This window comes from Penicillium lagena (assembly GCF_028827675.1).
Source record: "Penicillium lagena strain IBT 129212 chromosome Unknown utg000008l_segment0_segment0, whole genome shotgun sequence".
In the NCBI taxonomy this organism is placed as follows: Eukaryota; Fungi; Ascomycota; class Eurotiomycetes; order Eurotiales; family Aspergillaceae; genus Penicillium; species Penicillium lagena.
The window spans coordinates 1,979,210-2,006,586 of record NW_026623229.1 but is presented as its reverse complement, the minus strand read 5'-3'; the positions used below and the strand labels follow the sequence as shown (position 1 = coordinate 2,006,586).

General features: G+C 53.3%; 13 protein-coding genes across 13 annotated transcripts; 7 read left to right on the top strand and 6 right to left on the bottom strand.

The window, feature by feature from the left end:
* Positions 1 to 416: 416 nt before the first annotated feature.
* Positions 417 to 1,238, top strand: N7510_011426 (15-hydroxyprostaglandin dehydrogenase (NAD(+)); the record flags this gene model as incomplete). Its single annotated transcript, XM_056983351.1, has 1 exon — positions 417 to 1,238. The coding sequence occupies one exon, from the start codon at positions 417 to 419 to the stop codon at positions 1,236 to 1,238; it is 822 nt and encodes a 273-aa protein (XP_056828845.1).
* Positions 1,239 to 2,070: 832 nt separating this feature from the next.
* Positions 2,071 to 4,151, top strand: N7510_011425 (flavin-containing monooxygenase; the record flags this gene model as incomplete). Its single annotated transcript, XM_056983350.1, has 5 exons — positions 2,071 to 2,663; positions 2,714 to 2,967; positions 3,025 to 3,161; positions 3,211 to 3,657; positions 3,726 to 4,151. 5 exons carry the CDS (start codon positions 2,071 to 2,073, stop codon positions 4,149 to 4,151), a joined length of 1,857 nt encoding a protein of 618 aa, XP_056828844.1.
* Positions 4,152 to 5,677: 1,526 nt separating this feature from the next.
* On the bottom strand, positions 5,678 to 7,147 carry N7510_011424 (AAA family ATPase VPS4; the record flags this gene model as incomplete). The annotated part of the gene is made up of 3 exons (XM_056983349.1): positions 5,678 to 6,410; positions 6,460 to 6,789; positions 6,846 to 7,147. 3 exons carry the CDS (start codon positions 7,145 to 7,147, stop codon positions 5,678 to 5,680), a joined length of 1,365 nt encoding a protein of 454 aa, XP_056828843.1.
* A 326-nt stretch (positions 7,148 to 7,473) lies between these two features.
* N7510_011423 (tubulin-binding prefolding complex subunit YKE2) lies at positions 7,474 to 8,020 on the top strand (the record flags this gene model as incomplete). Its single annotated transcript, XM_056983348.1, has 4 exons — positions 7,474 to 7,531; positions 7,590 to 7,785; positions 7,847 to 7,907; positions 7,967 to 8,020. The coding sequence occupies 4 exons, from the start codon at positions 7,474 to 7,476 to the stop codon at positions 8,018 to 8,020; spliced, it is 369 nt and encodes a 122-aa protein (XP_056828842.1).
* Positions 8,021 to 8,186: 166 nt separating this feature from the next.
* N7510_011422 (phosphoglycerate mutase, 2,3-bisphosphoglycerate-independent) lies at positions 8,187 to 9,909 on the bottom strand (the record flags this gene model as incomplete). The annotated part of the gene is made up of 5 exons (XM_056983347.1): positions 8,187 to 8,400; positions 8,449 to 9,031; positions 9,082 to 9,310; positions 9,342 to 9,820; positions 9,879 to 9,909. 5 exons carry the CDS (start codon positions 9,907 to 9,909, stop codon positions 8,187 to 8,189), a joined length of 1,536 nt encoding a protein of 511 aa, XP_056828841.1.
* A 269-nt stretch (positions 9,910 to 10,178) lies between these two features.
* Positions 10,179 to 10,733, top strand: N7510_011421 (mediator of RNA polymerase II transcription subunit 9; the record flags this gene model as incomplete). The annotated part of the gene is made up of 1 exon (XM_056983346.1): positions 10,179 to 10,733. One exon carries the CDS (start codon positions 10,179 to 10,181, stop codon positions 10,731 to 10,733), a length of 555 nt encoding a protein of 184 aa, XP_056828840.1.
* A 373-nt stretch (positions 10,734 to 11,106) lies between these two features.
* N7510_011420 (glycine hydroxymethyltransferase SHM2) lies at positions 11,107 to 12,628 on the top strand (the record flags this gene model as incomplete). Its single annotated transcript, XM_056983345.1, has 3 exons — positions 11,107 to 11,142; positions 11,199 to 11,249; positions 11,303 to 12,628. 3 exons carry the CDS (start codon positions 11,107 to 11,109, stop codon positions 12,626 to 12,628), a joined length of 1,413 nt encoding a protein of 470 aa, XP_056828839.1.
* Positions 12,629 to 13,304: 676 nt separating this feature from the next.
* N7510_011419 (AMMECR1 domain-containing protein) lies at positions 13,305 to 14,364 on the top strand (the record flags this gene model as incomplete). Its single annotated transcript, XM_056983344.1, has 2 exons — positions 13,305 to 13,834; positions 13,887 to 14,364. The coding sequence occupies 2 exons, from the start codon at positions 13,305 to 13,307 to the stop codon at positions 14,362 to 14,364; spliced, it is 1,008 nt and encodes a 335-aa protein (XP_056828838.1).
* A 256-nt stretch (positions 14,365 to 14,620) lies between these two features.
* On the bottom strand, positions 14,621 to 16,064 carry N7510_011418 (serine/threonine-protein kinase; the record flags this gene model as incomplete). The annotated part of the gene is made up of 4 exons (XM_056983343.1): positions 14,621 to 15,275; positions 15,309 to 15,639; positions 15,710 to 15,800; positions 15,885 to 16,064. 4 exons carry the CDS (start codon positions 16,062 to 16,064, stop codon positions 14,621 to 14,623), a joined length of 1,257 nt encoding a protein of 418 aa, XP_056828837.1.
* A 462-nt stretch (positions 16,065 to 16,526) lies between these two features.
* N7510_011417 (DNA polymerase epsilon catalytic subunit POL2) lies at positions 16,527 to 23,291 on the bottom strand (the record flags this gene model as incomplete). The annotated part of the gene is made up of 3 exons (XM_056983342.1): positions 16,527 to 22,435; positions 22,486 to 22,625; positions 22,678 to 23,291. The coding sequence occupies 3 exons, from the start codon at positions 23,289 to 23,291 to the stop codon at positions 16,527 to 16,529; spliced, it is 6,663 nt and encodes a 2,220-aa protein (XP_056828836.1).
* A 299-nt stretch (positions 23,292 to 23,590) lies between these two features.
* N7510_011416 (COX20 family protein) lies at positions 23,591 to 24,236 on the top strand (the record flags this gene model as incomplete). The annotated part of the gene is made up of 2 exons (XM_056983341.1): positions 23,591 to 23,915; positions 23,980 to 24,236. 2 exons carry the CDS (start codon positions 23,591 to 23,593, stop codon positions 24,234 to 24,236), a joined length of 582 nt encoding a protein of 193 aa, XP_056828835.1.
* A 248-nt stretch (positions 24,237 to 24,484) lies between these two features.
* N7510_011415 (uncharacterized protein) lies at positions 24,485 to 25,234 on the bottom strand (the record flags this gene model as incomplete). The annotated part of the gene is made up of 1 exon (XM_056983340.1): positions 24,485 to 25,234. The coding sequence occupies one exon, from the start codon at positions 25,232 to 25,234 to the stop codon at positions 24,485 to 24,487; it is 750 nt and encodes a 249-aa protein (XP_056828834.1).
* Positions 25,235 to 25,604: 370 nt separating this feature from the next.
* Positions 25,605 to 27,242, bottom strand: sik1 (snoRNP complex protein NOP56; the record flags this gene model as incomplete). The annotated part of the gene is made up of 3 exons (XM_056983339.1): positions 25,605 to 25,862; positions 25,912 to 27,031; positions 27,079 to 27,242. 3 exons carry the CDS (start codon positions 27,240 to 27,242, stop codon positions 25,605 to 25,607), a joined length of 1,542 nt encoding a protein of 513 aa, XP_056828833.1.
* Between the last annotated feature and the right edge of the window lie 135 nt (positions 27,243 to 27,377).

Here is a 27,377-nt window from a genome sequence, read left to right as displayed (position 1 = left end):
GATGCATGACAAGCCCAGCATATCGCGAAGTTACTTAGTCGAGGGCTGCAGATCAAAAGTCGGAGGATAACGACGGTGACCACTCGGACTTTGAGGACAGAGAAGGCAGACTAGATCATTCGTTAGTTGTCGATCGATAGCTAATAGCGAGTGCTTCGGAGACTCAAACCCCGCACCTTCTCCCTTCCCCGCATTAGTCTAACTGAATCCATTCGTGGATGACTTCGGAACCATGTCCGGGTTGTCCTCGAGGATCGCAGAACATTAGTAAAGGGCAATAATGTCCCGACGCAGGAGTAGAAAGAGGGTATCGCTATGCAAGGATGGCTATAAAGTAATGCGGAGAATGCACCGATCCGAATTGCACATGATAATCTTCTCATCTTGATATATCTCAATTCTTACATCCTTCCATAATGACACAACAGCGGAGCGCCTTCATTACAGGTGGCGCGTCCGGCCTGGGTAAAGCTATTGCCACCTGGCTAGCTGCCAAGGGGATCAAGGTCTTCATTGCCGATCGCGACGAAGCTGGAGCGAAAGCAGTGGCAGCTGAGATTCAGGGTGCATATAGTGCTGTGGATGTCACGAGCTGGGAATCACAACTGGCAGCATTTCAAAAGGCTGTTGACCTATTCGGCCGGATTGACTACGTGTATCCTATAGCCGGCATTGGAGAGAACAGCTTTCTTCCTACAACAACAACGGAGGAATTCCAGAAACCCAACTTGAGCATTTTGGACGTCAATGTTTCTGGTCTCCTGTATACTGTCTCCCTCGCTGTACAACTGTTCCGGCGACAACAGCCCACTGCGTCTGGGATTCGTGGAAAAATCGTGGTCGCAGGATCCGTATGCGGCATCTATTGCTGCCCTTCCCTTCCCATGTACACGACATCAAAGCATGCAGTCACGGGATTGGTTCGTTCCTTGGGTAAAGCTCTGATATCTGAGGGAGTGACTCTGAACTCGGTCAACCCAAATGTCATGCGGACCAATTTCTCCACGGATAAATTCTATGATTCTTTGGATAGTGAGGGTTTGCTGACCCCCATGCAAGGCTGCCTTGATGCTTGTCAACGATTTTTGGACGATGATCAACTCTCAGGTCAAAATTTCGAGATCGGGCCTAATTACGACAAAGGCCAAGGGCTTATGGACCCGCAATTTGCGCCACTGGTTGATGAAGCACAAAAGCGTGTGTTCGATAAGCTGTTGGCTCGAGGCAACGCTCGGTGAATGACATGAGTCGGTACCAATTGACTATGAGACCTGAGTTTTGTATCAACCATAGCAAAAATGAAACTATTATTGTGTTCCTGGTTACTGTGTGTGATCTAGTCTCCAAGTGAAGCACTTCAAAAATGGTTGACAGATCTGGAATGCGCTGGCATTGATTTACAGAAATTCGGGGAAATGAAGGACAGCATCTGGAAACGGAAACTTTATGGCCAGTCAATGGCCCAGCGAATGAATATCCCCAGCACGATTTTGATCAAATGCCTTCTGATAAAATCTATAGTATAATAGCATATGGGTATGTCGACATTTCAATCTCAAAAAACCCCTACATAAAAGTGGGCGTCGCCGTGTTCGCGCGATATGAAAGCTATGCTGTAATCAACTTGTCAATCTTATACATTGCAAAATAAATTCCGTCAATTGCATTCGCTATATGGCTATAAATTGCACCCTCATTTCCGCAGATTTTTGAAGTCACAAGTTGATGCTGGGCGCGTGGAGTAATTCCTTGGACGCCGAGAGCAGGCCAAAAACAATGCGGACATAGTCGGAAAGCCGACTCCCAACCACAGCACCAACTCTTCCGGATAGAGAGAGCGGGGATAAAATGGCCGCATCTATCCCAAGCTCTGAGGCAAAGGAAGATGCGGGGCATGAGAAGCCATGGAACTCACAAAGCGAAAGCTCGGAGACTCTGGCCCCGCCGCGTGCTACCGCGCTTTGCGGTGATCTACCCGATAAAAGAGCTCTTCTGGGGAATGTGTTTAGCGTTGGACTATATCTTTATCCTCGAATTTCGCAACGTCAACATTACTCAACCACTATCACAATGGGAGAATATCGACCACCTGACATGTTTCAAATCGGCAGCAATAGACCGGGCCCTCATCCATCATCTACAGGCCGCCCCGTGGACCATCCGGAATGGCATCAAACAACGGCCCGCGGATACCAAGTGGGATCAAATCTGCTGGGTGAGCCCTGGAGTAACGATCAGCCCTTCAAGGTCATTGTGATGGGCGCTGGAGCTGCAGGGATTGATTTCCTCCACCATGCACCTAAAGCTCTCGCCGGACTCAACGTCCAGATCAAGTGCTTCGAGAAAAATGCCGACGTCGGTGGAACGTGGTATGAGAATAGATATCCCGGCTGTGCTTGCGATGGACCCTCTCCGAGCTACCAGTTTGCCTGGAGACCGAACCCCGACTGGTCGAAGTACTACTGTGGCTCGCCAGAGATTTGGCAATATCTAAAAGGAATTGTCCTTGACGAAGGGCTTGATCGATATATCCAGCTGCAGACAAAAATTGTGAAGGCTTGCTGGGATGACACGAAATCGAAATGGGTCCTGGTTGTCGCCAATGCCACGAAACAGTGGGAGGAGGAGTGTGATGTGTTTCTGAACGGCACTGGGTTCCTCAAGTGAGTGCGCTTTTGGGAAAGGGTCTGGATCGAGTTCCTGACGTTCTCAGTCACTGGAAATGGCCCAATATTGCTGGCATAGACACATTCAAGGGCCGTTTGTTCCACACGGCAGCATACGAGGAAGGATACGATCTAAAAGGAAAGCGGGTTGCGGTTATCGGGAGTGGATCCTCAGGAGTCCAGGTCGTCGCATCGATATATCCTGAAGTATCAAAGCTTTACACTTGGGTGCGCAGCCCGACATGGATCACCGCGGGCTTTGCACAAAAGTTCGCTGGCCCAGACGGAGCCAATTTAGAGTGTTCGTTTGCCCTGGAGATCTCATAAGCCAGCACATATTTTTCTAACCGAGAAACAGATTCTGAAGAACAGAAGGCAGAGTGGCGTCGGCATCCTGAAAAATATCGCGAGTATCGCAAAGTCATCGAGGATGAGATCAACCTGCGCTATAAGGGTGTTTTGAGGAATACAGCTGAGTCCCAGAGTGGGAATGAGGTGAGATTGCATGGACCTCAATTTGATTTACGTGCTGACAAGAACACAGTACTCTTATAAGGAAATGCACCGCAAGCTGAAAGGAGACCCGCGCCTGGTGGACAAGATCATTCCCAAAGACTTCAACGTGGGCTGTCGACGACCAACGCCGGGCAATGGCTATCTAGAGGCGCTGGTCGGTGAGAAGACAACTACCTTTACGGAAACTATTTCTTGCATCACCCCGAAGGGTTTCAAGGACCATGCCGGTCAAGAATACGAGTGCGATGTAATTATTTGTGCTACGGGTTTCGACACTTCTTTCCGACCTCGATTCCCTGTTGTCGGTCTGGATGGTGTGAGCCTTGCCAAACGTTGGGAGAAGGTACCGGAGAGTTACATGGGCATTGCAGCGCCCAGCATGCCCAACTACTTCATGTTCACAGGGCCCTTCACTCCCGTGGCGCAGGGAGCTATCCTGCCAATCCTCACCTCGATGAGCAATTACTTCTTGAAGGTTCGATGCCACTCTGATGATCTGTCAACTAGGGACATACAGGACTCACTATTTATTATTATTCTTAGGTCATCGAGAAAATGTACACACAACATATTCGCCGGATGACGCCGAAGGAATCCGTTATTGAGGATTTCATGGACCATAGCCGCGCCTATCTCCAAAGGACGTGCTGGGCGGACCCATGCAAGAGCTGGTTCAAGCAGGGCAAGGCTGATGGTCCAATTGTGATGTGGCCAGGATCTCGACTGTTGTTTTTCGAAGCCGTCAAGAACCCCCAATGGGAAGACTACGAGATTGAATATCGGTCAGGTAATCGTTTCGGGTTTTTTGGCAGTGGATTTGTGCCGTATGAATTTGGAGCCGCGGGAGAGAGCTCTCCGTATCTCAATGGTGACTTCGTGCATACTCTTCCCAGGAAAGAGGTCGAAGAAAGAATTGCGGAGCGCAGGGCCCGTCAAAATGGACATACAGAGGTGAAATGTCCTCTTTGATGGGGTTGATGTCTCTCTTGCATATTTTATTCAGGAAAAATATATGGCAAATACATTTGAATAAACAAAGATTTCGAAGTATCAAGCTCTTTAGGGTTCCTGAAGGCACGTGTGTTGATGCCTGTGAATTTCATGCCTTGGTGCCTGAAAGGGCTCCTTACTTTGTAGACTATAAAACCCTCCAACTCTTTCCTCTTCTTCATTTCTCTTCCATCATCCCCCATCATCTCCACTCTACCCCAAACTTCTCGTTTGCACAAAATTTCGACAAGGTCGGCGTCGAACGTGGTGTTCAGGGTTGGTTCTATCCATGTATACGTGGACCAAACGATGATGGTGGGATATGTGCAACTGTCGCGTGAGTACCATGCCCCATGTTAAAGTTGATCAATATCACGATGCACGATGCTGAGCTGCATATCCCAGGCAACTACACCGACTTGAGGGTCAACAAATCCAGAAGCTCCTGAGCCCTTCTTGTGCTCGTCAAGGCCATGTCTCACGCGTACCATGGGAACCTTTTCAAGTCGACCCTTCGGAGCGATGATCTTTCGAAAATTCCTAGTTCTGTAATAGGGTACTCGCCCGGTTACATTATATCTCAGAGCCGGGTCAGCGCCTGTGGCAAAGCGGATGCACCTCGAACTCGTGGAGGATATTTCCACCATTTGGCTAAGCAGCCCAGAGGAACACTGGGTAGGCTCTAAGCTCACGCGGGGCATCCTCAAGGAGGTTGACCTTGATGAGAACGAAGCCGGTCAAACAATCTAACTTACCCACCGCGCTCTACCTGATTTCCCCTGCTCCTATCTGACCCCCGCGCAAAGGACATGAACATCACAATTCTCTCGTCGGTCAGCGTTTTCTTCGGCGATGTTGTCCCGGCTGGCTGGTTCTCGATTTGGAATAAGAACGCGCCAGTACCATGGCCTGAAGCATCTGCAGCCAGGTAATATTGGATAGAAGGATCGCCACCAGTTAGTTTAATCCGGGAGAGGTAATGCTTGACCGTAGTGAACACTTGCTCTTGTACCGATCCCCAGTCCCTTCCCAGTCGTGCGGGTAGCCTCCTTCATGGTGCGGGAGGGCTCGGGCGACCATGTACCGACTGAAATAGTCGCCTCTCACAAGAATGTAGTGGTTCCCCTGAGGGGTTATCGGCGTGATGGGGCCTGGCGTAAGACTTCCATTGGCAGTACTAGATACAATACAGCCAGCTCTATGAATATCAGAATATCCTCCCTACCCTCCATCTCCAACTTTTACAGACATCTACATATTCATATAAACGAGAGCTACAGTGGAAAAGAAAGGCCATGCATGTATATCTGCGGGAAAGCTCTGCGACGAAAACAAAAGGAACTAACTCAAGACGCCTCACCAATAAGCGCTTCTGAACACCAAATGACAGAGAAAGACAGATCATAGGGCACGGAATCCGAATCAACCACGCAAAGCCAGGTCTTGATGGTGGTGGATCAATGCAGAGAACAAATGTGTAAGACGAGGAAACAAACCAAAAAAGGTTAGGCACCCTCGCTGCCGAACTCCTCGGTCCATTCGGCGTTCCGGGTGAGATCCTCGTGGCTGACGGTGGGTCTGGAATTCCGGACTGCCTTGATGAAATCCTTCAGGACGAGCGGTGGCTCGAGGAGCTGTTCTGCTTCGATGCTGAGCCAGGTCATTTCGATTGCACCAGCGTCTCCTGGGGAGCATGGGGTGAATTTTTCTGCGCCCTCGTGGGTTACCTGGTTTTTTTCTTTTCTTAGTGAAATGCATCTTTTTGAAAGAGGAGCTACAATACAAACCTTCTTATAGTGTGTCGCAGTCTGAATCTTGCGAATGGGCTGCATCAGAGCATCCTGCACGGCAATGCTGATATCGCTACCGGAGTATCCATCGCTCATCTCCGCCAATGACCGATAATCCGCCTGGGTCAACTCGCACGGCGTGGATCCCACGGCCAGCATGAACATCTTCATCCGTGCGTTGATATCCGGCAGACTAATGTGCACTCGGCGTTGGAAACGCCGCCGAATAGCGGCGTCGAGTTGCCAGGGAATATTGGTTGCGCCCAGGATCAACACACCTTTGGAGTCTTTGCCGACACCGTCCATCTGTACAAGCAGTTCGGTTTTGATCCGTCGGGACGCCTCGGATTCTCCTTCGCCACGCGGGCCGCACAGAGCGTCGACCTCGTCAATGAAGATGATGGCCGGCTTATTTTCACGCGCCATATTGAAAAGTTGCTTAACCAGTCTTTGGTAGCGTTAGTAACTTGATTTCCAGAAAGCAGAATCGTCCGTACCTCTCACTCTCTCCCATCCACTTCGATACCAGGTCACTGGAGCTGACGCTAAAGAATGTGCTGTTGGCCTCCGTCGCAACGGCCTTGGCGAGGTACGATTTGCCCGTCCCGGGAGGGCCGTAGAGCAAGATACCCTTCCAGGGCTGGCGCTTGCCCGTAAACAGATGCGGAAACTTTATTGGAAGAATTACCGCCTCTTTCAAAGCCTCCTTCGCGCCCTCTAAGCCCGCAACATCCTCCCACTTGATATTCGGCTTGTCAGACAAGATCGCGCCCTGGAGCGCAGACCGGAGCTTTTTCGCATCCGCATCTTCACTGTCATCTTCCTTGCTGCAAGATTGCCATTAGCATTGATATTTCCTTCCAAGATGGCTGGGTGTACGTACTCTCCCTTCCCACTCCCTTGTGCAACACTGCCATTCGAACCTAACGCGCTAGGTTTCTTACGACTATCCGCAGAGGCGAGGTGGTTCTTCAGCTTCTCAGCGCGGTCCATGTACTCGCCGGTCTTTGCGCGGATCATCTCCTTGGACCGCGGGTTCTTCTCCCATTTCAGAGCCAGCATGAACAACTCCAGTGCGGAGTAGTACTGCTGATAGGCCTTCTCGTATTCGCCCTCATTGTCATTCTCGATCGCCTTTTTGACAGTGTCGATTGCCCGCCCTAGGAAATCTGTATTGTTGCTCATGGCTGGATGATGGTGGTGTTGTGGTGGCGACGCGAGACAGAGAGCGGGGGAGGCAATCGAGCGGTTGGAGGGGGTCTGTCGCGTGTTGTGGTGGTGGGGGAGGAGGAGGGCGAGAGGCACGGACGTCGGCGGCAATAGAGAAAGAGAGGGAGGTGTAGTATGAGTAAGGAAGGAAGAGAGTGAGGAAGTATGGATGGATGGGCGTGGGGAAGAAACAGAAGGAAACCAGGCAGTGATTTGGTGCGGGCGGCCAACCCAGCAAGCCAGTGTCGTCAACGGGACCGCCGCTTTTCCCTCCCACCACCACCATTCCCCCGCCAGGCACCATGGACGCCCAGAAACAGCTGCAGGCCCTGTCGGACGAATTCCAGCAGCTGCAGACGGGTATTTATTCTTCTATGGAATTACGGTCCTGATCATCACACTGACACGCACTCCCCAGAACTCGAGGGCTTGGTCGACGCCCGCCAGAAGCTCGAATCGCAGCAGCAGGAGAACCAGGGCGTGCAGAGCGAATTCGCCCAACTGGACGATGAGTCCAGCGTCTACAAGCTGGTCGGTCCCGTGTTGTTGAAACAAGATAAGAACGAGGCGGTCATGGCCGTCAATGGTCGGTTGGAGTTTATCGAGAAGGAAATGTTGGTGCTAGCTAAGATTCTCACGCTGGATTCTCGCGCTAACTGGTTGCTCCCTATACAGCAAGCGCATTGAGGGACAGATCGAAGAGGTTGAGGAGAAGTGTGAGAAGAAGCGCTCCGAGGTAAATTTGCGTTCGCCATCCACTGCTACAGGCACCACGCTGACGAACGGCTTCTTCAGGTCATCCAATTGCAAAGTCAGGTCCAGCAGCAGGCTGCAAGTGCTCCTGCGTAGGCTTGTTCCGCTTGTCATGATGAATAATGGGTGGAGGAACTACCAAAAAAGAAATATACCCTGGAGGGATGTGACACAGAACATTTCATTACTAGTCCATCCCACTATCAACCGTCCAATTTTCATTGATTCATAAGCAAAAAAACATATATGTACCTCTATCTATCTATGACTTGACCAGCAGGCTGCGGCCGGACATCTCCGCGGGCTGCTCAATGCCCATGGCAGCCAGGACAGTGGGTGCGACATCACCCAACACGGCGTCCTCGTCCCGCTTGAGGCTCCAGCCAGCCGGGGCATTGGCCATGATGAAGGGAACCTTGTTGACGGTGTGGGAGGTCTTGGGGGTGCCCTTCTCGTTGAGCATCTCCTCGGCGTTGCTACATGCCAGTTAGCGATTTGCCTAAAACTCTTGCGGACATACATACCCATGGTCAGCGGTGATCATCAGAACATAGCCGTTCTTCTTGCAGGCCTCGTAGATCTCGCCAATGGCCTTATCGGTGGCAGCAACACCTTGAATGGCGGCCTCGTACACGCCAGTGTGGCCCACCATGTCGGGAGGGGCGAAGTTGTTCATGATAAACTCGAACTTGCCCTCGCCAATGCGGGCAGCCATCTTCTGGCCCACTTCGGCGGCGCTCATCTTCGGGTCCAGGTCATACGTAGCCACCTTCGGCGAGGGGATCATGTCGCGAACCTCGCCGGGGAACTGCTTCTCGATACCGCCGTTGAAGAAGAAAGTGACGTGCGCGTACTTTTCCGTCTCGGCGACGTGGCACTGCTGCACTTTCTGCTTGCTGAGCCACTCGCCTAGCACGTTACCCATATGCTGCGGTGGGAAGGCAACAGGGAAGGTGTAGTCGGTCTTGTACTGGGTCATGGTGGTGATAGAGATGTCCTTGGGGTAAGGAAAGTCGGGGCGAGGAGAGCGGTCGTAGTCACCTAGCAGCTGAGTGATCTCACGGACTCGGTCAGAGCGGTAGTTGAAGAAGAAGAGGGTGTCGCCATCTAGGATATCATTAGTAAAAGTCTCATAAGAAGAAACGAGGGCATCATACCCTGCACGCGGCGTTCCTTGCCACCAACGATGATAGGCTTCAAGAACTCGTCGTTCTCGCTCTTCTCATAACGCTCCTTCATAGTCTGCACGACATCCGAGCTGTCCTCACCCTCGCCAGTGACCAGGGACTTCAAGCCAATCTCAACACGCTCCCAGCGCTTGTCACGATCCATAATGTAGTAGCGGCCGACCACGGTAGCGATCTCGCCAACACCGATCTCTTTGGTCTTCTCCCAGCAGCTGCTGCATAAACCCAACCGCACTCTTGGGGTCTGTGTCACGGCCATCGCTGAAGAAGTGGATGAAGACCTGGGGAATCTGCATCTCCTTGGCAACCTGGAGCAAGCCGACCAGGTGAGTGATATTGGAGTGGACACCACCGTCCGAGACCAATCCCAGCAGGTGCAGACGGCCATTGCCCTCCTTCGCGCGAGTGAAAGACTTGACGATGCTGTCCACCTTGCCCATCTCGCCCTTCTTAAGGGTCTGGTCGATGCGCACGCTGTCCTGCCAGACCACGCGACCGGCGCCAATGTTCAGATGACCGACCTCACTGTTTCCCATCAGGCCCTCGGGCAGACCGACGGCGAGCGACGAGGCTTCCAGCTCGGTGTAGCCCTGGGCGGTCTTGGAGTTGGGCTCGGCGAAGCCGGACATGTAGGGCGTCTCGGCGGCGGCAATGGCGTCGCCGTTGGCCGGGGAGTTGGGGCCGGCGACACCCCAGCCATCGATGACAACTGCAAGTTTTGCGTTAGCGGGTTGACATGAGGACCTGGGGAGCAAAGCAGATCATACTCAAAGCGACTTTCTGGTCGACCTGGGCCATAGTGGGGATGTGTATCTGTGTCTGGAGGTAATCAATGGGTGTGAAATGGAATTAATCGAGTGCAATTCACTTACCTATTGACGACGATAAAAAGGGGAGAGAGGGAAGGACAGAAAGAAAAAAGAAACCCCGGTGAAGGAATCCGTAGACTAGTTGGAGGGGCAGAAGAGAGTCGCCCGGTGAACTTTCGGGTTGGGCGACCGACGTCACTGCCGCTTCCGGTTCTTTCCTTCCACATCACCTCCCTTCCTCGGCTGTCCCAACACTCAATGGCCTCCAGAACACCTCTAACGGGCACACCACGCCTCAAGTCCTCGGTCGGCCCCGAGACTCCCGTCAAGGACGCGACTGGGACCACCGCGCCGCAAACAGAGCCGTTCCCACCACCGCAGACCTTTGAGATCATTCCACCACTACACGGGATCCTGCTTCGCCTGCTGGCCCAGAAGAACACAGCAGGTGGTCCAGAAAATACAACAGTACCTGCAGGGAATGAGTCCACGCAGCCACAATCGCAGCAGCCGTTAGACCCCAAGAACGGGACTGGGCCATCTTCCCAGGCCGGACTCGACCTCACGACTCTCGAACCAAACGCTCATCCACCCCTCGACGTCAAGGACCTTCCTACAGAAACCAGTTCTGTCAAAATTCGGTTACAAAAGGCGCGCACAGTGGTGGAGGGACTGCCAGACGTGCATCGGTCTGTTGCGGACCAGCAGCAAGAGATTGAAGAGCTAGAGGACCGTGTGGCCCGGCTGCGCTCTGTCATATCCGATTTTGGGAGCCGGGCAGGGATGAAGGAAGCGGTCAAGATGGAATCCTAAGATATCATGTTGTTCTTTTTCTCTTTTTCTTTTCTTTTTTTTTTTGGCAGTTTAATACCCCTTGTCATAGCGAGCATTGCAGCTGGGAATCACGGCGCCAATCATAATTATGGAGGTCATCACTAAATTCCAGGCATATAATCTACGCAATAAAGCCGTTCATCTATCGTGAAACCGAAGTAAAAGCGAGCATATATTGGTAGATACCCACTCCAATCCTTCCGATGTCGCAATCCACCGGGCAATGCTGCCTCAGGCAATCTTCCCCCACCATCTTTTTCCGTCTGGCTTTTTTTTCATTCTTCCCACCTCACCTCTTCCTCCCATCTTCTGCTTTCTTTCATCTTTTCAGAAATCAGATCCTTTCGCTATCATGGCCACTTACGCCCTGTCCGATGCCCACCGGCATGTGAGTATTCTCTCCATTCAATGCCTCGATCTACGCCATTGACTCATTGACTATAGCAAATGCACGATGGCCTCAAGGAGTCCGACCCCGAGATTGCCGCCATCATGGTATGTCCTAACAATTGGTTGTTGTTAATCACTGCTAATCAGTCGCTCTGCAGGAACTTGAGATCAAGCGCCAGCGTGAATCCGTCGTCCTGATCGCCTCGGAGAACTTCACCTCCCACGCCGTCTTCGAGGCTCTGGGCACTCCCATGTCCAACAAGTACTCCGAGGGCTACCCCGGTGCTCGCTACTACGGTGGTAACCAGCACATCGATGCCCTCGAGATCACCTGCCAGCAGCGTGCCCTCAAGGCCTTCAACCTTGACCCCGCCAAGTGGGGGGTTAACGTCCAGTGCCTCAGCGGCAGCCCGGCCAACCTGCAGGTCTACCAGGCCCTCATGCGCCCTCACGACCGTCTGATGGGCTTGGATCTCCCCCACGGTGGCCATCTGAGCCACGGCTACCAGACACCCTCCCGCAAGATCTCCGCCGTCTCGACCTACTTCGAGACCTTCCCTTACCGTGTCAACCTAGAGACCGGTATCATCGACTACGACCAGCTGGAGACCAACGCTGAGATGTACCGCCCCAAGTGCCTGGTTGCCGGTACCTCTGCCTACTGCCGTCTGATTGACTACAAGCGCATGCGCCAGATCGCGGACAAGGTCGGCGCCTACCTCATCGTCGACATGGCCCACATCTCCGGCCTGATCTCCGCTGGCGTCATCCCCTCGCCTTTCGAGTACGCCGACGTGGTGACCACCACCACCCACAAGTCTCTCCGTGGCCCCCGTGGTGCCATGATCTTCTTCCGCAAGGGTGTCCGCAGCACCGACAAGACCGGCAAAGAGATCATGTACGACCTGGAGGGCCCCATCAATTTCTCCGTCTTCCCCGGCCACCAGGGTGGTCCTCACAACCACACCATCACCGCTTTGGCCGTGGCTCTCAAGCAGGCCGACACGCCCGAGTTCCGTCAATACCAGGAGCAGGTGATCAAGAACGCCAAGGCTCTGGAGATTGAGTTCAAGGCGCTCGGCCACAAGCTTGTGTCGGACGGCACGGACAGCCACATGGTCCTGCTGGACCTGCGCCCCAAGGCCCTGGACGGGGCCCGTGTTGAGGCTGTCCTGGAGCAGATCAATATCGCCTGCAACAAGAACTCCATCCCCGGTGACAAGTCCGCTCTGACCCCCTGCGGTATCCGCATCGGCGCCCCCGCCATGACCACCCGTGGTATGGGCGAGGAGGACTTCAAGCGCATTGCCCGCTACATCGACCAGTCGATCAACATCTGCAAGGCCGTTCAGGCCGAGCTGCCCAAGGAGGCCAACCGTCTCAAGGACTTCAAGGCCAAGGTCGCCTCCGAGTCCGTGCCGGAGATCCTGGCCCTCCGCCAGGAGATCATCCAGTGGGCCAGCACTTTCCCTCTGCCCGTTTAAGGGATAAGATGGGATGAGAGAAAAACAAGTTTCAACATAATTGCGTACACATTACAAAAGTGCGTTATACGGGGTTTTATACAGGTCTGCTTCTTCAACCTTATGCGGGACATCTGGGATATGGGATAATTTGATTGATGGTTTTTATGATGAAAATAACTCAGCCGCGCTTCTTCAACAGCGACGGCGTCACGACTCCTATGGGGAAAAGTTTCAACATCTGGCGCGGGTTGCTGTGCTTTTGTTTTGTGTTCTTTTATTGCATACAACTCTAGCACAATCCACAACATCTGGAATTCCACACTTTCTACATATCGTAATCGATCTAGATTCGATAATCACGTGATGTGTCTTATCAATAGCGATGAGGGGACGACATTCTTTTCTCTTCTTCCTCACTCTCTTATATCCTCACTCTCACTCACTTTCTCGCTCCCCTCGTTCCAGCGCTGGTGTTCGTCGGATCACCTCGGACCTGCCTCCGAGTCCGTTTCGGCAGTGTCGCTCTTGATCATCGCTCCAGTCTCTCCCGATAAGAGCAGGACGACGTTCTTGCTATCTTATCATCACTGCGGACGCTCGTGGAGAGAGATCATCTGCTGGTACTACTGTATCACTGGATTCGCGGCCGTTCCAGGGATCCCAACCGCTGCTGCAAGAAATAGAAAAAAGTGAAATGGCAAATACAGCTCAGTGCTACTATTGCTTTGAGGTTCTCTCCGCCTCCTTCGAGGGCCGCAAGCCCGGCAGCCTGCACGCTATAGAAGCCCTCTGGGAACAGCACGAGCAAGCTAAGAAACTCGCTGTTCTCAAGGCCGAAGAGCAGAAGCAGACGCCCGTAGTTGAAGAGGATGACGAGGATGACGAGGAGGAAGAGGATGGTGCTGATGATGGTGGCCCGAAGAGTCGGCCCAAGGCGCTCAAACTCCCCAGCGTCAGTCGTCTGCGCAACCAGATCCCATCCGACTCATCGTCCAGCGCTGCGACAACACCGTCTATCACCTCCAACACGTCATCCAACAACTCCTTGCTATCAAACTCTACGAATGTGACAACCCCCCTATCCGTGGAGCGCCGATATCCGCTGTTCGTAACGTGGAACACGCTCTCGACCCGGTTTCCAGGACAGCGGTCTCTGCGCGGCTGCATCGGGACATTCGAGGCGCAGGATCTAGCGGCGGGCCTCAAATCTTACTCCCTGACCTCGTCGGTATTCCTGTACAATATCTCTTTATAATCACACAGCTAATGGATACAGTGCATTTGACGACACCCGCTTCTCACCAATCACACAATCCCTCCTCCCCTCGCTATCATGCCACCTCACCCTCCTAGGCTCGTTTGAGCCCTGCGCGCACGCAATGGACTGGACACTCGGCACGCACGGGCTGCGCATCTCCTTCGTCCACCGCGGCCGGCGCTACGGCGCGACTTATCTCCCCGACGTGCCCGTTGAGCAAGGGTGGACGAAAGAAGAGACAGTTGAGAGCCTGATGCGTAAAGCGGGCTGGGACGGCCCCGGCGCCGGTGGGGGTGGTGTTGCGAGGAGACTTCTTCGTGGGACCACCGGCGCCAGCTCTACTGCTACGAACAAACCCTGGGATCAGGTCTCGGAGTTTCGGACGGTTAGGTACCAGGGTCTTGGGGCTACTGCTGACTATGCGGAGTGGCAGGAGTGGAGGAAGTGGGTTTCATCGCTTGAGGGTGGGTTGGATAGGTTGGAGATGGCTAGATGATGATGATGATTTGATGAATACTATACATGCGTCTAAGTACTATTGCTTGTAGATCTTTGGGATGATCTTTTATCGGGGTTATGGTTGAATGCGATTAATGGCGCAAATACAAGGCACAGTTCCCAAGCCGAACATGTTCATCAGATCTTGCGATGTCCCGTTTCGAAACCGACCGCCGAAGATCTCATCGATTGAGTGCCTAGGTATATATCGACGAGAAAACGTATAAGTAGTGAAAAACTCCAAGTACTCCAGATCATCTCGCGTTTGCACTTCGGCTCCACAACCCAGCAACCATTTCCTTAACCCTCCGCTCCTGTTGGCGGATCTGCTCCTCCGTCTGCCCGCGCGCGTTCCCCCGACTATCAATCTGCATGGGACTCCCATCACCACCACCACCGTGCTGCGGCCTCTGGAAATCATGATACTGCTCCTCATGCACCTGATCCCCACTAACACGCTCAGGCCTCGGATCAACACTCATAACACCATCCATCATGAACCCGCCACCCTCGCGCAGTTTATTGATAGCGCGCACGGTGTCGATGGCGCGGTGCAGCGTGCGCCGCGCGTTGAAATTCTTCTTCACAGTCGGCAGCAGGTCCTCGCCTGTGCCGAGTTTCGTTGTGGCGTCGTGCGGAGGGTTCACCCATGCGTGCTGGAGCGCTTCGTGCGCTGTCATCCGTGCGGTGGGGTCGATCGTTAGACACCGCTTTATGAATGTACGCGCTTCTTGTGACACTCCGCGCCAGTACTCCAGTGGTGTGAAGGAGTAGTCTGCTGCTAGGATGGCTTGCATCTCTTCGAGGTTAGAGTCTCGGTCGAAGGGCGTGTAGCCGCATAGGAGGAAGTATGTGATTACGCCGATGGCCCAGATGTCACTAGTACACACATTGGTAAGTAGTGCAAACCTCAATGGAGGATTGGTCTCAAGCTGTACTTACACCGGCTTCCCGTGCCCGCTCTTCTTAAAGATCTCCGGCGCCATGTACCCCGGCGTGCCGCAAGTAGTCGTGAGTACATGGAACTGCTCCTCGTCCATGATCCGCGACAGCCCGAAGTCGGCAATCAGAAGGTCCGCGTTGTCTTCGGGCGTGCGGAAGAGCAGGTTCTCGGGCTTCAGGTCGCGGTGCACGATGCCGTGGTCGTGCAGGTATGCCACGGCCGAGAGCACAGCTCGGATCAGGTCCGCGGCGTCGGACTCGTAGTAGCTGCCCTTGCGGCAGATGCGGTCGAAGAGCTCGCCGCCTAGGGCGAGGTCGGTGACCAAATACACTACATAGAGAATCACGATCGTCAGCTCTGTTCTGTTCCGGATGACCCCCAGTAAAATAAAAACACGCACGGTTATTCATGGTCTCGAAATAATCCACCAGCGTCAGGATATTTTGGTGGCCCATAGATACTTTCTTCAGCACGGCGATCTCATTCCGGACCTAGTAGGTGGCCGGTCATAATTAGCACCCTCCCTCGCCGGTGTGGTCGTGTGCGATGGGATATATCCCCGCTCGTTCTCGTACCATGTGCTCCCGCCCGGCCATCAGCCGCTTGTTAATCACCTTGGCGGCATAGTAGCGCCCGGTATCGATATGCACACACTCCTTGACGACAGAGTAGGAGCCTGCCCCCAGTGTTTTCCCCGTCTTGTACCGGCACGGCTGGACCTTCGGCTTCTGGCCGCTCGGCGGTTGGGCTGCCATCGGGACGGGGGCCGGAAGCGGGGGGGAGGATCGAGAGATTCGCTGATCGGAGGGAATGAATAGGTGCGAGAAGCCGAATGCTTCGGTGAATATTTACAGCGCAGTCGATAGTTAGGTACCTGGTTGGTTGGAAGAGAAGGGAGTCGGGCCAGATCAGATTCAGGTCAGGTCCGGTCGGTCGGTCAGGCCGCAGAGTTGTTCGCCGCCGGAGGAGAGCCCACACAGTGTTTCAGCCCTGTTCCAGCCGCGCCCGGGGCAGCCAGTGTAGTACTTATGGATGAGTGAGTTGCGACAGGAAGAAAATTCGCTTTAAGGGATTGTTGATCGTTCCAACGTTATTTATGGATCGCCCTCGGTTGTGGCGGAGTAGGAAATTGGTAGATGATACATTTCTCGTACTTATCCAAGACAAGAAGAAAGAGGAAAAAACCAAACGCCGTCAATGCAAATCAAAGAGAAAAACTACATCGCCGCCTGCACGTCCTCCACAATATTCTCCAGCAGCTGCAAGTGATGAAATTTGGCCACGCTCTCCAGAACCCGCAGCTTCTTCTGGACCTCCTTGAGATCAACAGTCGCCGCCCACGCCCCGCTACATGAGCAATGCTCCATAAACTCACTGACGTTAAGTCCACCGCACTTGGAACATTTCAAGTCTTGTGTCTGCCATTCCACCACAAGACCATGCACCTGCCCGATGAGGATCTCCTCCTGCGCCAGGCGGTCGTACTCCGTCTGGCAGAAGGGGCACCGCCAGGGTTTGGGGGGCGCCTTGCTGGCATCCGCGCCGGAATCAGGTAGGATGTCTTCGTCGCGGCAGAGGTCGAGGTCGCGGATAAGGCAGCATGCGTTGCAGGTAAGTTCGGGCAGCTTCAAGCTGGCGCTGGGGTTTTCGAAGCGGCCGGCCTTGCTGAACTCGCGGACCTCGAAAAGAGCTAGTAGTTCGCGCCGCAGGACTCGTGATTCCAGAGTCGTGGTCTTCGAGAGACTCAACACCTGCATTAACAACTTCACCAGCTCCAGGGCCGGGTTTCGTTTGTCCCCATTGGCTAAAACTCCGGGTAAAATGGGGAAGGCGTAGTCGGACGCCAACTCCGGGTGCAGCATCTCGTCACGTTGTCGGCGGATCAGACCCGAAATTTGCTTCTTCAGGGGCTTGGAGAATTTGTCTGTAAGCACGGCAGTGATCTCGTCGCTGTCTACGTCGTTGGGCCGTCCAATGGGAATCTGTGTCAGGCGAGGCGTAGATGAAACTTCTGCATCTGGATTCTTCATCGAGTGCATCAGGTCGATATACTCGACCACCCAGTCGTGGAAGATGGTCTGCATGGGGATGGGCAGGAACCGATTCAGCTGCCAGTGCATGACGGTTTCGAGATCTTGATGCTCGGCCTCGACCACTTCCCGACATCCTTTGCCGCCGTAATTGTACTCGTCATACCACACCAGATAATCCCAGTACTCTTTGATCTCGAGGTCGATGAAATGGAACGAAGGGTTGGCCCGGATCGACTTGAGCACGTACTGGCTGTAGGCGTAGGCGTTGCCGACCTCGGTCTTGGTCGTCTGCAGCAAAAGTCGCGTCGGGCTCGCAAAGATAACATGTGAACCAACACGGCGGAATTCAGCCATAAGTCTCTGAAACGACTTGCGCGATAGCATTCGCACGTAGTTGTGCAGAGAGCGGTCGTACAGACAACTCACAGGATTCTCAACCCAGCGGATCAAGTGCTGCACCATGATATCCGCCATGCTGTTTCCTGCACATGCTTCCGTCCACCAGTTCTTGACCATCTCACGCAGAACAATTGCACCGGCGGAGGCAAAAGCCTTCTCCGAGTACAGAACGCCGGCGTCATCCCCGGCACCCCCTGCCAGAAGAGCGTCGCTGCCTTCCATATCGTTGACGATAGACGAAGTGAGAATCGTGTTGATGGAGAGGTTGCGGACTTCCAGCTCAATGCAGACCGTTGAATAGGCGCTTGGCACGTTCACCGAGGGCATATTGACTGTATCCAAACGACTCAGAATATCATCTTTTTCATAACCTGCATGGTCTGGTCGCGGGCCGGGAGACCACCACAGAACGACATTGCTCTGTTGGAGACGCCTGGCGTACGCGATATCAATCAAAAATCGAGGATCATCACTCTCCAGGTTGCAGAGGGGAACATCGCCGTATCGAGCGAGCAGAGTCAAGTGCTGGATCCAAGCTGATAGATACAAATAGTGGGTGACGAGGCGCTTGGCGATGAACGACTGCCACCCAAGCGGAGGAAGTTCCATATCCGACACCTCGGGTTTGACAGAGAGAGTCGGATACTCTTTCAAAATTGGGATATCGTGACACAAACGATCCTTCTGTTGAGATTGAATGACCAGGACTGCAGGCTGACTTTCGTCATTCCGTAGTTTCCTGACCAAATCCCCGACCTCTAGGTGAGCTTTTCTCCGTGTCATCACCTGAGTGGTCTTGAAATGGATTTTATCCTGATACTCAAACGAATTCTGCGACTCATCTGTCTGGCTTTGCATCTTGCGTGCAAGAAGCTCCGAGTAGATCTTGTCTACATTCGGAAGACCTTGCACGTCTCTGGTGCGGTTGAGCATGATGATATGGGCCTCATTCTTGGTGGTCGAAAAAGGGGCAAAGACCTGCCTGTCTCCGGAGACGACATGATACAGATAATGGTATGCCAGCCCGGAGTCCATCAGGTAGGGCACTTTCTGGGTGGTATGAAGCAGCGAAGAAAGATCAAAGCCTCGATCCAGTCCTTCACCAAGAACACCGCGCTGCTCTTCGTCAAAGGTACAAACACTGCCCAATTTGAGCACGGCTCGGACACTTAATGGAATATGGCGCTCGTAAACACCCTCAACGCTAGGATGTTGAAAGAGAGCATCGACCTTGTCTCCTTCTTGGAGGAAAGTATCCTCCGACAGCGAGAGCTTGAAGAGATGAACGGAAGGATGTCCATTGGGCAAAGTGTGATTGACTTTCTCGACCTCACAGTCCGGTACTTCCACATCGGGTAGCGACTCTCGCTTCAAGTTGACAAAAAACTGCCGCGGAACCTTGACATTCAAGGCGTGAATCTTCTGGTCGATCAGGATGAAAGCTCGCACGATTCCGGGTCGGCCTGTCTCACAAAGCTGCAAGACTTGCCACGTGCTGATGTACAGCATTTGGGCCTGGTTGCGGAAGAAGCTGCTCAGCGAGTTGGACGCAACATTGACGCGTTCACCAAACAGTTGGCGACGACGAACTCGGGCCTGCTTCTGGATCTTCCATTTCTGCTTTTGATATTTCAGGAAACCCTCGTAATCCTCCGTGATCGAAGGCATGGTCGGAGGAAGACTGGAAAAGGGGTCGAGTGATGTCTTCTGGATGCCCTCGGGGTGTTTTCTCTTCTGAGCAACCTTGCCATCAGGGCTTTCCTGGGTCAACTTTGCAAGCGCCTCGTCCATGTTGTCAGGGTGTTGGACACGATGATCTAGAATGTTCGTGGATATCGATGAGAGGGGTTTCTTTTCAAACAATTCAGTCATTTTCTTCTGCTTGAACTTGTCGTCTTTTATGTTGATTCGCCGCTGCAGCCAATCCGGATGAGCAACACGAGGAACTGGGTTTCGAAGTTTCTGGAGCGCAGCTGGGATAGTGATGAGCTTCTGAACGACCGATCCCAAGCGCTCGAGGTAGTAGCCCCAGTCGATAACACTTCGAGGATCCATGTCGCCAGGGTCTTCTTTCAGCCATTTTCGCAGGAAGAACCGTTTGACATTCTCCTCTGCCGAAAAGATAGTCACGGGAATGGCGCGCTCCGTGACAGGTGTGTTTCGTGGCCTTGAAGAAATGATGTATTTGCAGTTGAGGCCCTTGTCTTTGACCATCTGCTCACCTAAGAACTCTGCCAGACGCTTGGCAGTTGTGATGGACGTTGATTTTTGGTTTCCATATTCTTCGAGGGTCTTGGACATGCTGCGGTTTTCTGAAATCAGGTCGATCAGTTCCTCGTCGGCCAAAGTCGACCCATGTTCATAGAGGACGTCCAGCCACCGGTCCGCGACTCGAGCCACTGCAGCATACGTCTCCGCAAGGTTGGAACCTTCCAAAAAGAATTTAAAGATCTGGGTTTGAAAGATCTTGATCAATTTCAGTTCTCCTCTTCGCTTGACCTCGAACCCCTTCAGTTCAGCCAGGGAACCGTCATGATTGAAGACTGCATATCGCTTCTTCAAATTCTTATCTTCTTCCTTGGAAGTTGGCAGGATCATTGCCCGGTATGGGCCGTCAACTTCGAAAAAGATGGAGTTCTCGCTGTAGGTCTCGTACTTGTACTTGGCCGGGTCGACAAGTGCCTGGTACTGGTGGTTCGTGTACCTTGCATGGACGAGATGATTGAGCATGACACAAGGGTAGGAGATGCCCAGCTTCTTTCCATTTTTCAAAGTGAACGAAAAGTTCTCCGGGAATGTGCCGGGAAGCATGCACCAAATACCATCGGTATCCAGCTCCAAGGGTCGACCGAGACGCTCAACAAGCTCTCGGGCCATCTGGATGATGTGAGCGCCTGTCAAACAAGTAACACCCGCCATTTCCATTGAATACCATCGAGAGCCCTTGCGCATGACATAACCATAGAAACTGTTGAGAATGACCTTGTGTGCAAGTTGCAGTGAATCAAACAGGATGATCATCTTCTTTGCTTCGTCGATCTCAGCAGGTGAAGCCCCCGAGGACTGCAAAGAATCGGCTTTGTTCTTCCAGACCTTCTGCTTGCCCTTGAAATCGTAACGTCGATCACGAAAACTGCGAACAGTGTCGACATAGAACGGATTCTCTCTCTGGCAAATGACAGCTTCTCGGACCATCGTCTTGCTATCGTGGATCTTGTGGTAGATCTTCTTGCTGTAATCCTGCAACCGCTTCTTGACCACGCCGGCCTGTTCTTCGACGCTCAAGTCCTCGAATGATCGCATCGGACTACTGGGGTATCTGCCGGGGAATCGCTCGTTCCCAAGGGCACGTCGGATCATGTTGTATTCATCACGCTTTGCTGGCAGAAATTCACCTCGCCAGGCCCACGGCATTCTCCGGTCACAAGTCTTCCCTGGTCGGTTGAAATCGCAAGAGGCACAGTCCGATTCCTCGATCATAGAGTCAGGCTGCAGACGATTGGTGATCATGATGTTGGGGTACATGGAAGCAACGTCCAAGTGGTAAATGAAGGGAACCTCATCTCGGCTCGGGTTGTCTTTCAAGTCCTGCAAGAGTGCGGCGATCTGCCCTCGGACCTCGTCGTAGTTCACAACATCCTCCAGAGACTTCTTCTCTTCGACCTCGATGCTGAATTTCAGAGCGTGATCCAGATCCTTGAGAAGTTCGTCAACCGCTGCAGGGTCGATGTTGAACGTAACGGGAATATCGCTCCGGAAGACACCAGCTTCAATACTCTCCACGTGGCCACCAACGTAAGTCTCCGACTCGAGAAGATGGCCGTCATAGAAAGCTTCGGGAGGATCCTTGTGCTTGTTGGGCAGTACGATCCCGGTTTGGTATGCTTGTACCATGAGCAGCATCTCGCAAAGTGTTCCCGTTCCTTTGCGCAGAGTGTCATCGGGGTTGAGAGGGATGATCGTGCAAAGCGAAAAGATGAAAGGGTGGACATATTTCATGTAAAGGTAGTAAGTGGCCACGGCGTCGGAAACGGAGTATTCGGCCAGGGTCTGGGGACGCTCGCTTGCATACGGCGTCATCAACTCCGGGTCAAGTTCATCGGGATCGTAGCCCAGCTTGGCGACAGTCACGGCTTTCAAACCACGACTTCCCTGGGGCAGGTAACTATCGCGGTTGACCCACGCAAAGCAATCCATATGAACGCAATGGTTACTCTGGTAGATGTCCTCGCTGTTCTTTCGGAAGCCGATTTCGGTGTACATGTCGATTCCTTGAACACTTGCTCTTGCCTCCACGAACGGCCAATCGAAGAAATCTCCGTTGTATGTGGCAATTACGGTAGGTTTGGCGATCTTGATGTGCTCGAAAAACCGCTCCAGAACAGCTCTCTCGTTAGGCTCATTGAAGATCACAAAGGGTCCGCTGTATTCAGGCTTCGGTGTATACTCGAAATCGTTGATATCCTCCGACACAATCTCGCGGTTGGTGATCAAGAACCCTTGTCCGTCGATCATATACGAAATCATCATGATCTGGTCAATCACGGCGTCGGGAAATTTGAGTGGGAGTTTGGTGGTTTCGATATCATAGGCAAGGACCACGGGATCGGCACGCTGAAGTCGATCCTCCAAGCAGGTCAAGGAGATGGTGCCATGCTTTGCTTCCACATTATACCACTTTCCGATGCGAATATCTGCGGTACGTGTAAGTCACAATTTTCCAGGAGCGTCAAGGGGCACATACCCTTGTCGATCGACACTCGAACGTGGTACGGAACATCATATTCTCGGATATCAACAATAAAATCACTCGCTTGCAGGTTGCCATTAGGTCGTTGCTCATTAATTATTTCGTCATCAAAAAGGTCGAAGCCAGCAGTCGTGCTGTCCAATGATCAGCTCAGCCCATTGATGTAATGACACAAAAGACACAAACCTGGTAACCTCGACATATGTGTCCATGACACTCGCGTTTTTCTTGTTCTTCTCTGCCAAGGGAAGTAGCGTCCGGCGGACGTCAAGCAAGTCGGGAACATTCGCAAAGTTCAACTTGATGAACGTCCTTCGGTGTCCGAGGAGATGGTTCGGCAATTTCAGGTCTTCCTTCTCGAGTCGTTTGAAGTTCTTGATCAAACCCTCAAACGAGCGTCGACACCACTCCTCCACCTCCGTCTCGTGGCCCTTCTTGACGGCGATGAGGAAGTAGGGATCGTATTCCACCGTCGCCTTGAAACTTCCCCCGTCGTCCTGCAGAAAGTAGTAATCCACGCCGGCGCGGCCTCCTGGCACATTGGAATCCTCTATCGTGGTGCTATGCATGTTGATAAGCCATCCGGCCCTCGTCTCGCCGGACTCGAAACGGGGAAAGCCGAGGGCCTCATCGATGCTGTTGCCCAAGCGAAGGGCCTCGAGCTTCTCATCTTGCGAGGTTGCTTCCGTAGACCGCAGGGAGGAGAATTCGACGGTTTTCGTTCGGCGCGGCTTCGAGGATGAGGCATTGGACCGGAACTTGCTGTTGTTGCCATACTTGCTTGGTTTTCGGGAAGGCATTGTGGCGCTGTCGCCCAGCCGGGGCTTTCACTGTATCCAAGGATTAGGCAGTGAGCAGAGCATGAACAGCAGACGCAAGTCAAAGAGTTGGTGAGATAATAGTTATGCCGGTGGAGTCTGCCTATCACCCTTCTTCGCTTTCCAACGCGACCGCGTCACACGCGACAATGACTAAGTCTTTCCGGAATAACTTCCCGTTTATGTCCAGCGCGGATTTATTTTCTCCGAGGGTCGCGGGTGTTGATCTCGAATTTATGACAGTGACGGATTATTGCCCAGTCCACCACACAATTCACAGCATGGCCGAGGATTCACAAGACCCTGGCAACCGCCAGTCCAATACCTCGCCCGATCACCAAAAACCAACCCACGACCTCTCCCAATCGCAAGTCGGCAAGCTGTGGGACGCATTCGGCAACCCCGAAGAACCCGTGAACGTGCTCGCAAACGCAAAGTACAAGCCCCCGGGCAAGAGTGCCAAAGATGCGCCTTACTCCGAACTCGTCGGGAACATCTCTCTGAATGAGCTCTCCAATATCCACAAAACCCCATGTGCGCGGGACTCTTTAATGACGGGGATCGGGGCCGGGTTTGGAATTGGTGGGATGCGAGCTATCTTCGGAGGTAAGGCATGAATGCTATGGACATACAAATGGAGATGAAGAAAAAATTAATGGGTGCAATCTAGGACTCCCCTCATTATGGTCGGCCGGGAACTGGGCCGTCGGCGTGTTCGCCATCACCTCCCTAGCAGCATACGAGTTCTGTCGCAAGCGCCAACGCGACGAGCTGACCGGCATGAAACAAGCGGTTGAGATGATGCAGGAATTGAAAATCAAGCAGCAGAAGGACAAGGAGAAGGCGGCAGCGGCCGTTGCTGCGCGTGCGGAGGAAGAAAAAAGGCAGAAGAGCTGGACGAACATGTCCAACTACAAATTCTGGTAACGATGCCTCATTCCTTATTGGGAGTCCCGGAGTTCTTTGTTTCGTTTGTTTTATATCCTGAAGTTGTATATTTCGAACCCTGTACTAGGAGATCATCAAGTCATCTCATGTATCATCTCATGTATCATAGCTGTTCCCCCGAATATTCACGGTCATTCAAATCCCATATCCTGCACCGAAACACCTGTCGAGAAAGAAAAGAAAAACGCCGAAATGACTAGATCCCGTTTGCGGCATTTGGAGCCGGCTTAAACATCGAATTTGACCCGCTTCTGGATTGCGCGTTCATGTATGCTGCGCATACTATCCCGCTCGCCGTCTTCATGTCGTCTTTGCCGTCGCTTCTCACGGGCCTCCCGTGCTTCGCGACTCTTCCACTGAGCGACCTGCTGCTGTCGCTTCTGCGACCTTGCCCAGGCGATCGCCGCGGTCGGTTTGAAACCAATACCGTTGATCCCATAGCCGTCATCGGTGGGATCAGAAGGGCTGTGACCTGTAATCTCCGAGTCATGCCAGACCAGCGGGTCCTCCGATATATGATCTGGAAGAGGTGGTGATAGTCGTTGTTTGCGGGCTTTGGAGGGTGAGGAAGCGGGACTCTGCTGCTTGCGAGACGACGGCACGGCCTGTTTTCTTGGAGGAGAAATGGCTGCCGACTCGTTGTCCCATTCCGTCTGAGCGGAGACGGCGGGTAAAATGTCAGGCTTGGGTTTCGGGTTCTGCTGGCCGTCCGACAAGCATGATCCCGAAGCTGGAGGCGTAGCCGGGCCTGTGGGGGGATCCGAGAGGCGTTCGCCGTGAATAGCTAATTCTCCAAATCGCCCGGCCACCGCGGCGCGCGGACTGTTCCGGCCCAGATCCTCCTCCTCGCGGAGCCGGGCCTCCTGGTAACTAGTGACGGACACCGTCGAGGTTGGTGAGGCGGCGGGGCTGCTATAGTAGTCTGACTCGGAGGGCTCGCGTTTGCGCTTGGGCGACAGAACCGCCTTGTGCATCATCGCGGGGGCTGACGGCGATCAAAGAATGTGGGCGTCACGACGGATCAGCCCAGCGTCGGGGAGTAGTCAGGCCATCAACCGTCAGTTCATGCCTCCATAACTATGGATCTTGGAGGCTCGAGCGGCGATCAATGAGAGGTCGGAGGAGGGGGAGGGGGAGGAGATGATCGGCGGTGTGTGGGCACCAGCCAGCCAGCCAGCCCTAACCGCCGGCGTGTATGCTACGGGGACCCATGACGTCCGCAACACCAGATGTGAAGAAGTGTGAATGATAGCAACGATGAAATTAAAAAAGAAATGGCCTGAAATCAATAATTTACACCCAAGCCAACAAACCCAACGCCGTACGAAGACTCCCGATACCAAGCATTTACGCCTTCTTCTTCTTCTTCGAGGGCTCTGCGTCGGCGTCGTGCTTGCGCTTCTTCTTCTCAGACTCCCCAACGTCGGACTTGCGCTTCTTCTTCTTTTCGCTCTTCTCCTCCTTCTCCTCCTTCTCCTCCTTCTTCTCCTTCTTGTCCTTCTTGTCCTTCTTCTCCTTCTTGGGCGCAGCCACGTCCTCCATCTCGGCGTCGCTGCCGTCCACATCAACGTTGATGTCGGCGAGCACGGCGTCCATGGCGGATTTCTGGCATTTAATTAGCGGTGACTTCGGCAAGGGACTTCATGTGACATACCATAGCGGTTTCGTTCTTAGTAGGGGCAGCGCCAGAAACGTAGAACTCCAGACGCTCCTCAACCTGCTTCTTCAGGGCCTCACCAAACTTGGTTGATGGCGCCTCGGAGAAGTTGTCAATACGGGAGGCAATGGAGCACTTGTTGGCGAGGAAACGCGAGATTCTGCCCTTGTTCTTGGGACCAGCGCGACCAATGAAGGACGAGTGATACAGCAGACCATACTTGGGAGTGTTGCCCTTGGTCTTCAAGGCGCGGAAGAGCGCCTTCTCGGCACCAAGGATCTGAACCGTCGAGGCCGGGTACTTGGACAGGTTGGTCAAGCTGCCGGCGTGAGAGATCAGGCGAGCACCGACGACTTCGCCGATCAGGGCAGCCAGGTTGGGAGCGACGACGCTCATCTTGGCCACCAGGTAGTCATAAAGCGACTTGCGGTACTTGGCGAGCTTGACGACTCGGCCGGCGAAGGAAGTGACATTCTCCATGTCAGATTCGGAGATCTCCTGACCCATGCTATGCTTGGCGGCATCAACGATGTTCTGGGCAACGTCCTTATCATCCTCGACAAGGGCCGCCAGATCATGCAGGCTCTCGTCCGTCAGAGAGTTCTTGTCCTTGACGAAAAGGGCCACTTGAGCATAACGCTGGTTGTCAGAGACAATCTTGACCAGCTCGGGGAAGTGCCACGAGTACCACTCGCGCACACGCATAGAGAAAGTGTTGATGGCCTTGTCGAGCTGGTCCAGAATGGCAATGGCCTGGATGATGTGGTTGTCGTCACGTTGCACGGAGAACTTGACCTTGGCACGAGAGTAAGCGTGACCAAGACCCAGTTGGGCAGTGTCCATATCACCCTCACGGAGCTGCTTCAGTAGCTTGTCGGCATGGAGACGGATCCCACGGAGGAGATCCTGAACGACTTCACTGGTGTCGCCGGTCTCACACTCCACAAAGTCAAAGGCGGACTTGATACTGCCGGCCAAGGCCTTGTCTGCAAGACCCAGGACTACCTTCTTCTTCTTATTCGGCTTGGGGAGGTTCAGTTCCAGGAAAGACACCAAGGTCTCGGATGCGACACCTTCGGAGATGTCGTTGATTTCGCCCAGCGCTTGCTTGTTGTTTCTGGTCCGGTCAGTCAAGAAGCCAAATAGAATTCAAGTGACACCTACTCAAAGGGCAGGAAACTGGAGAGTTCGACCATCTTGCCAAACTTGGCGAGGTCATTCACACCCTCTTGGACCTCCTTCAGGCTGTTGCCCACCGAGTCTCCCTTGTGTGCGACCTTGAAAAGCGAGTAACCCATTGGGCCCTCGAAGAGCAGAAAATCGGCCATGGCGAAAGTCAGGCCGGGTAGGGGGGGAATTAGCGGGAGGGTGAGGATTGGGGGTTGGGGAAAGAGAACCAAGCAGTAGTGAAGTTTTTTTTTCGTGCGCTTTCTGCCACCCGCCCGTCTCACCGCCCCAGCGCC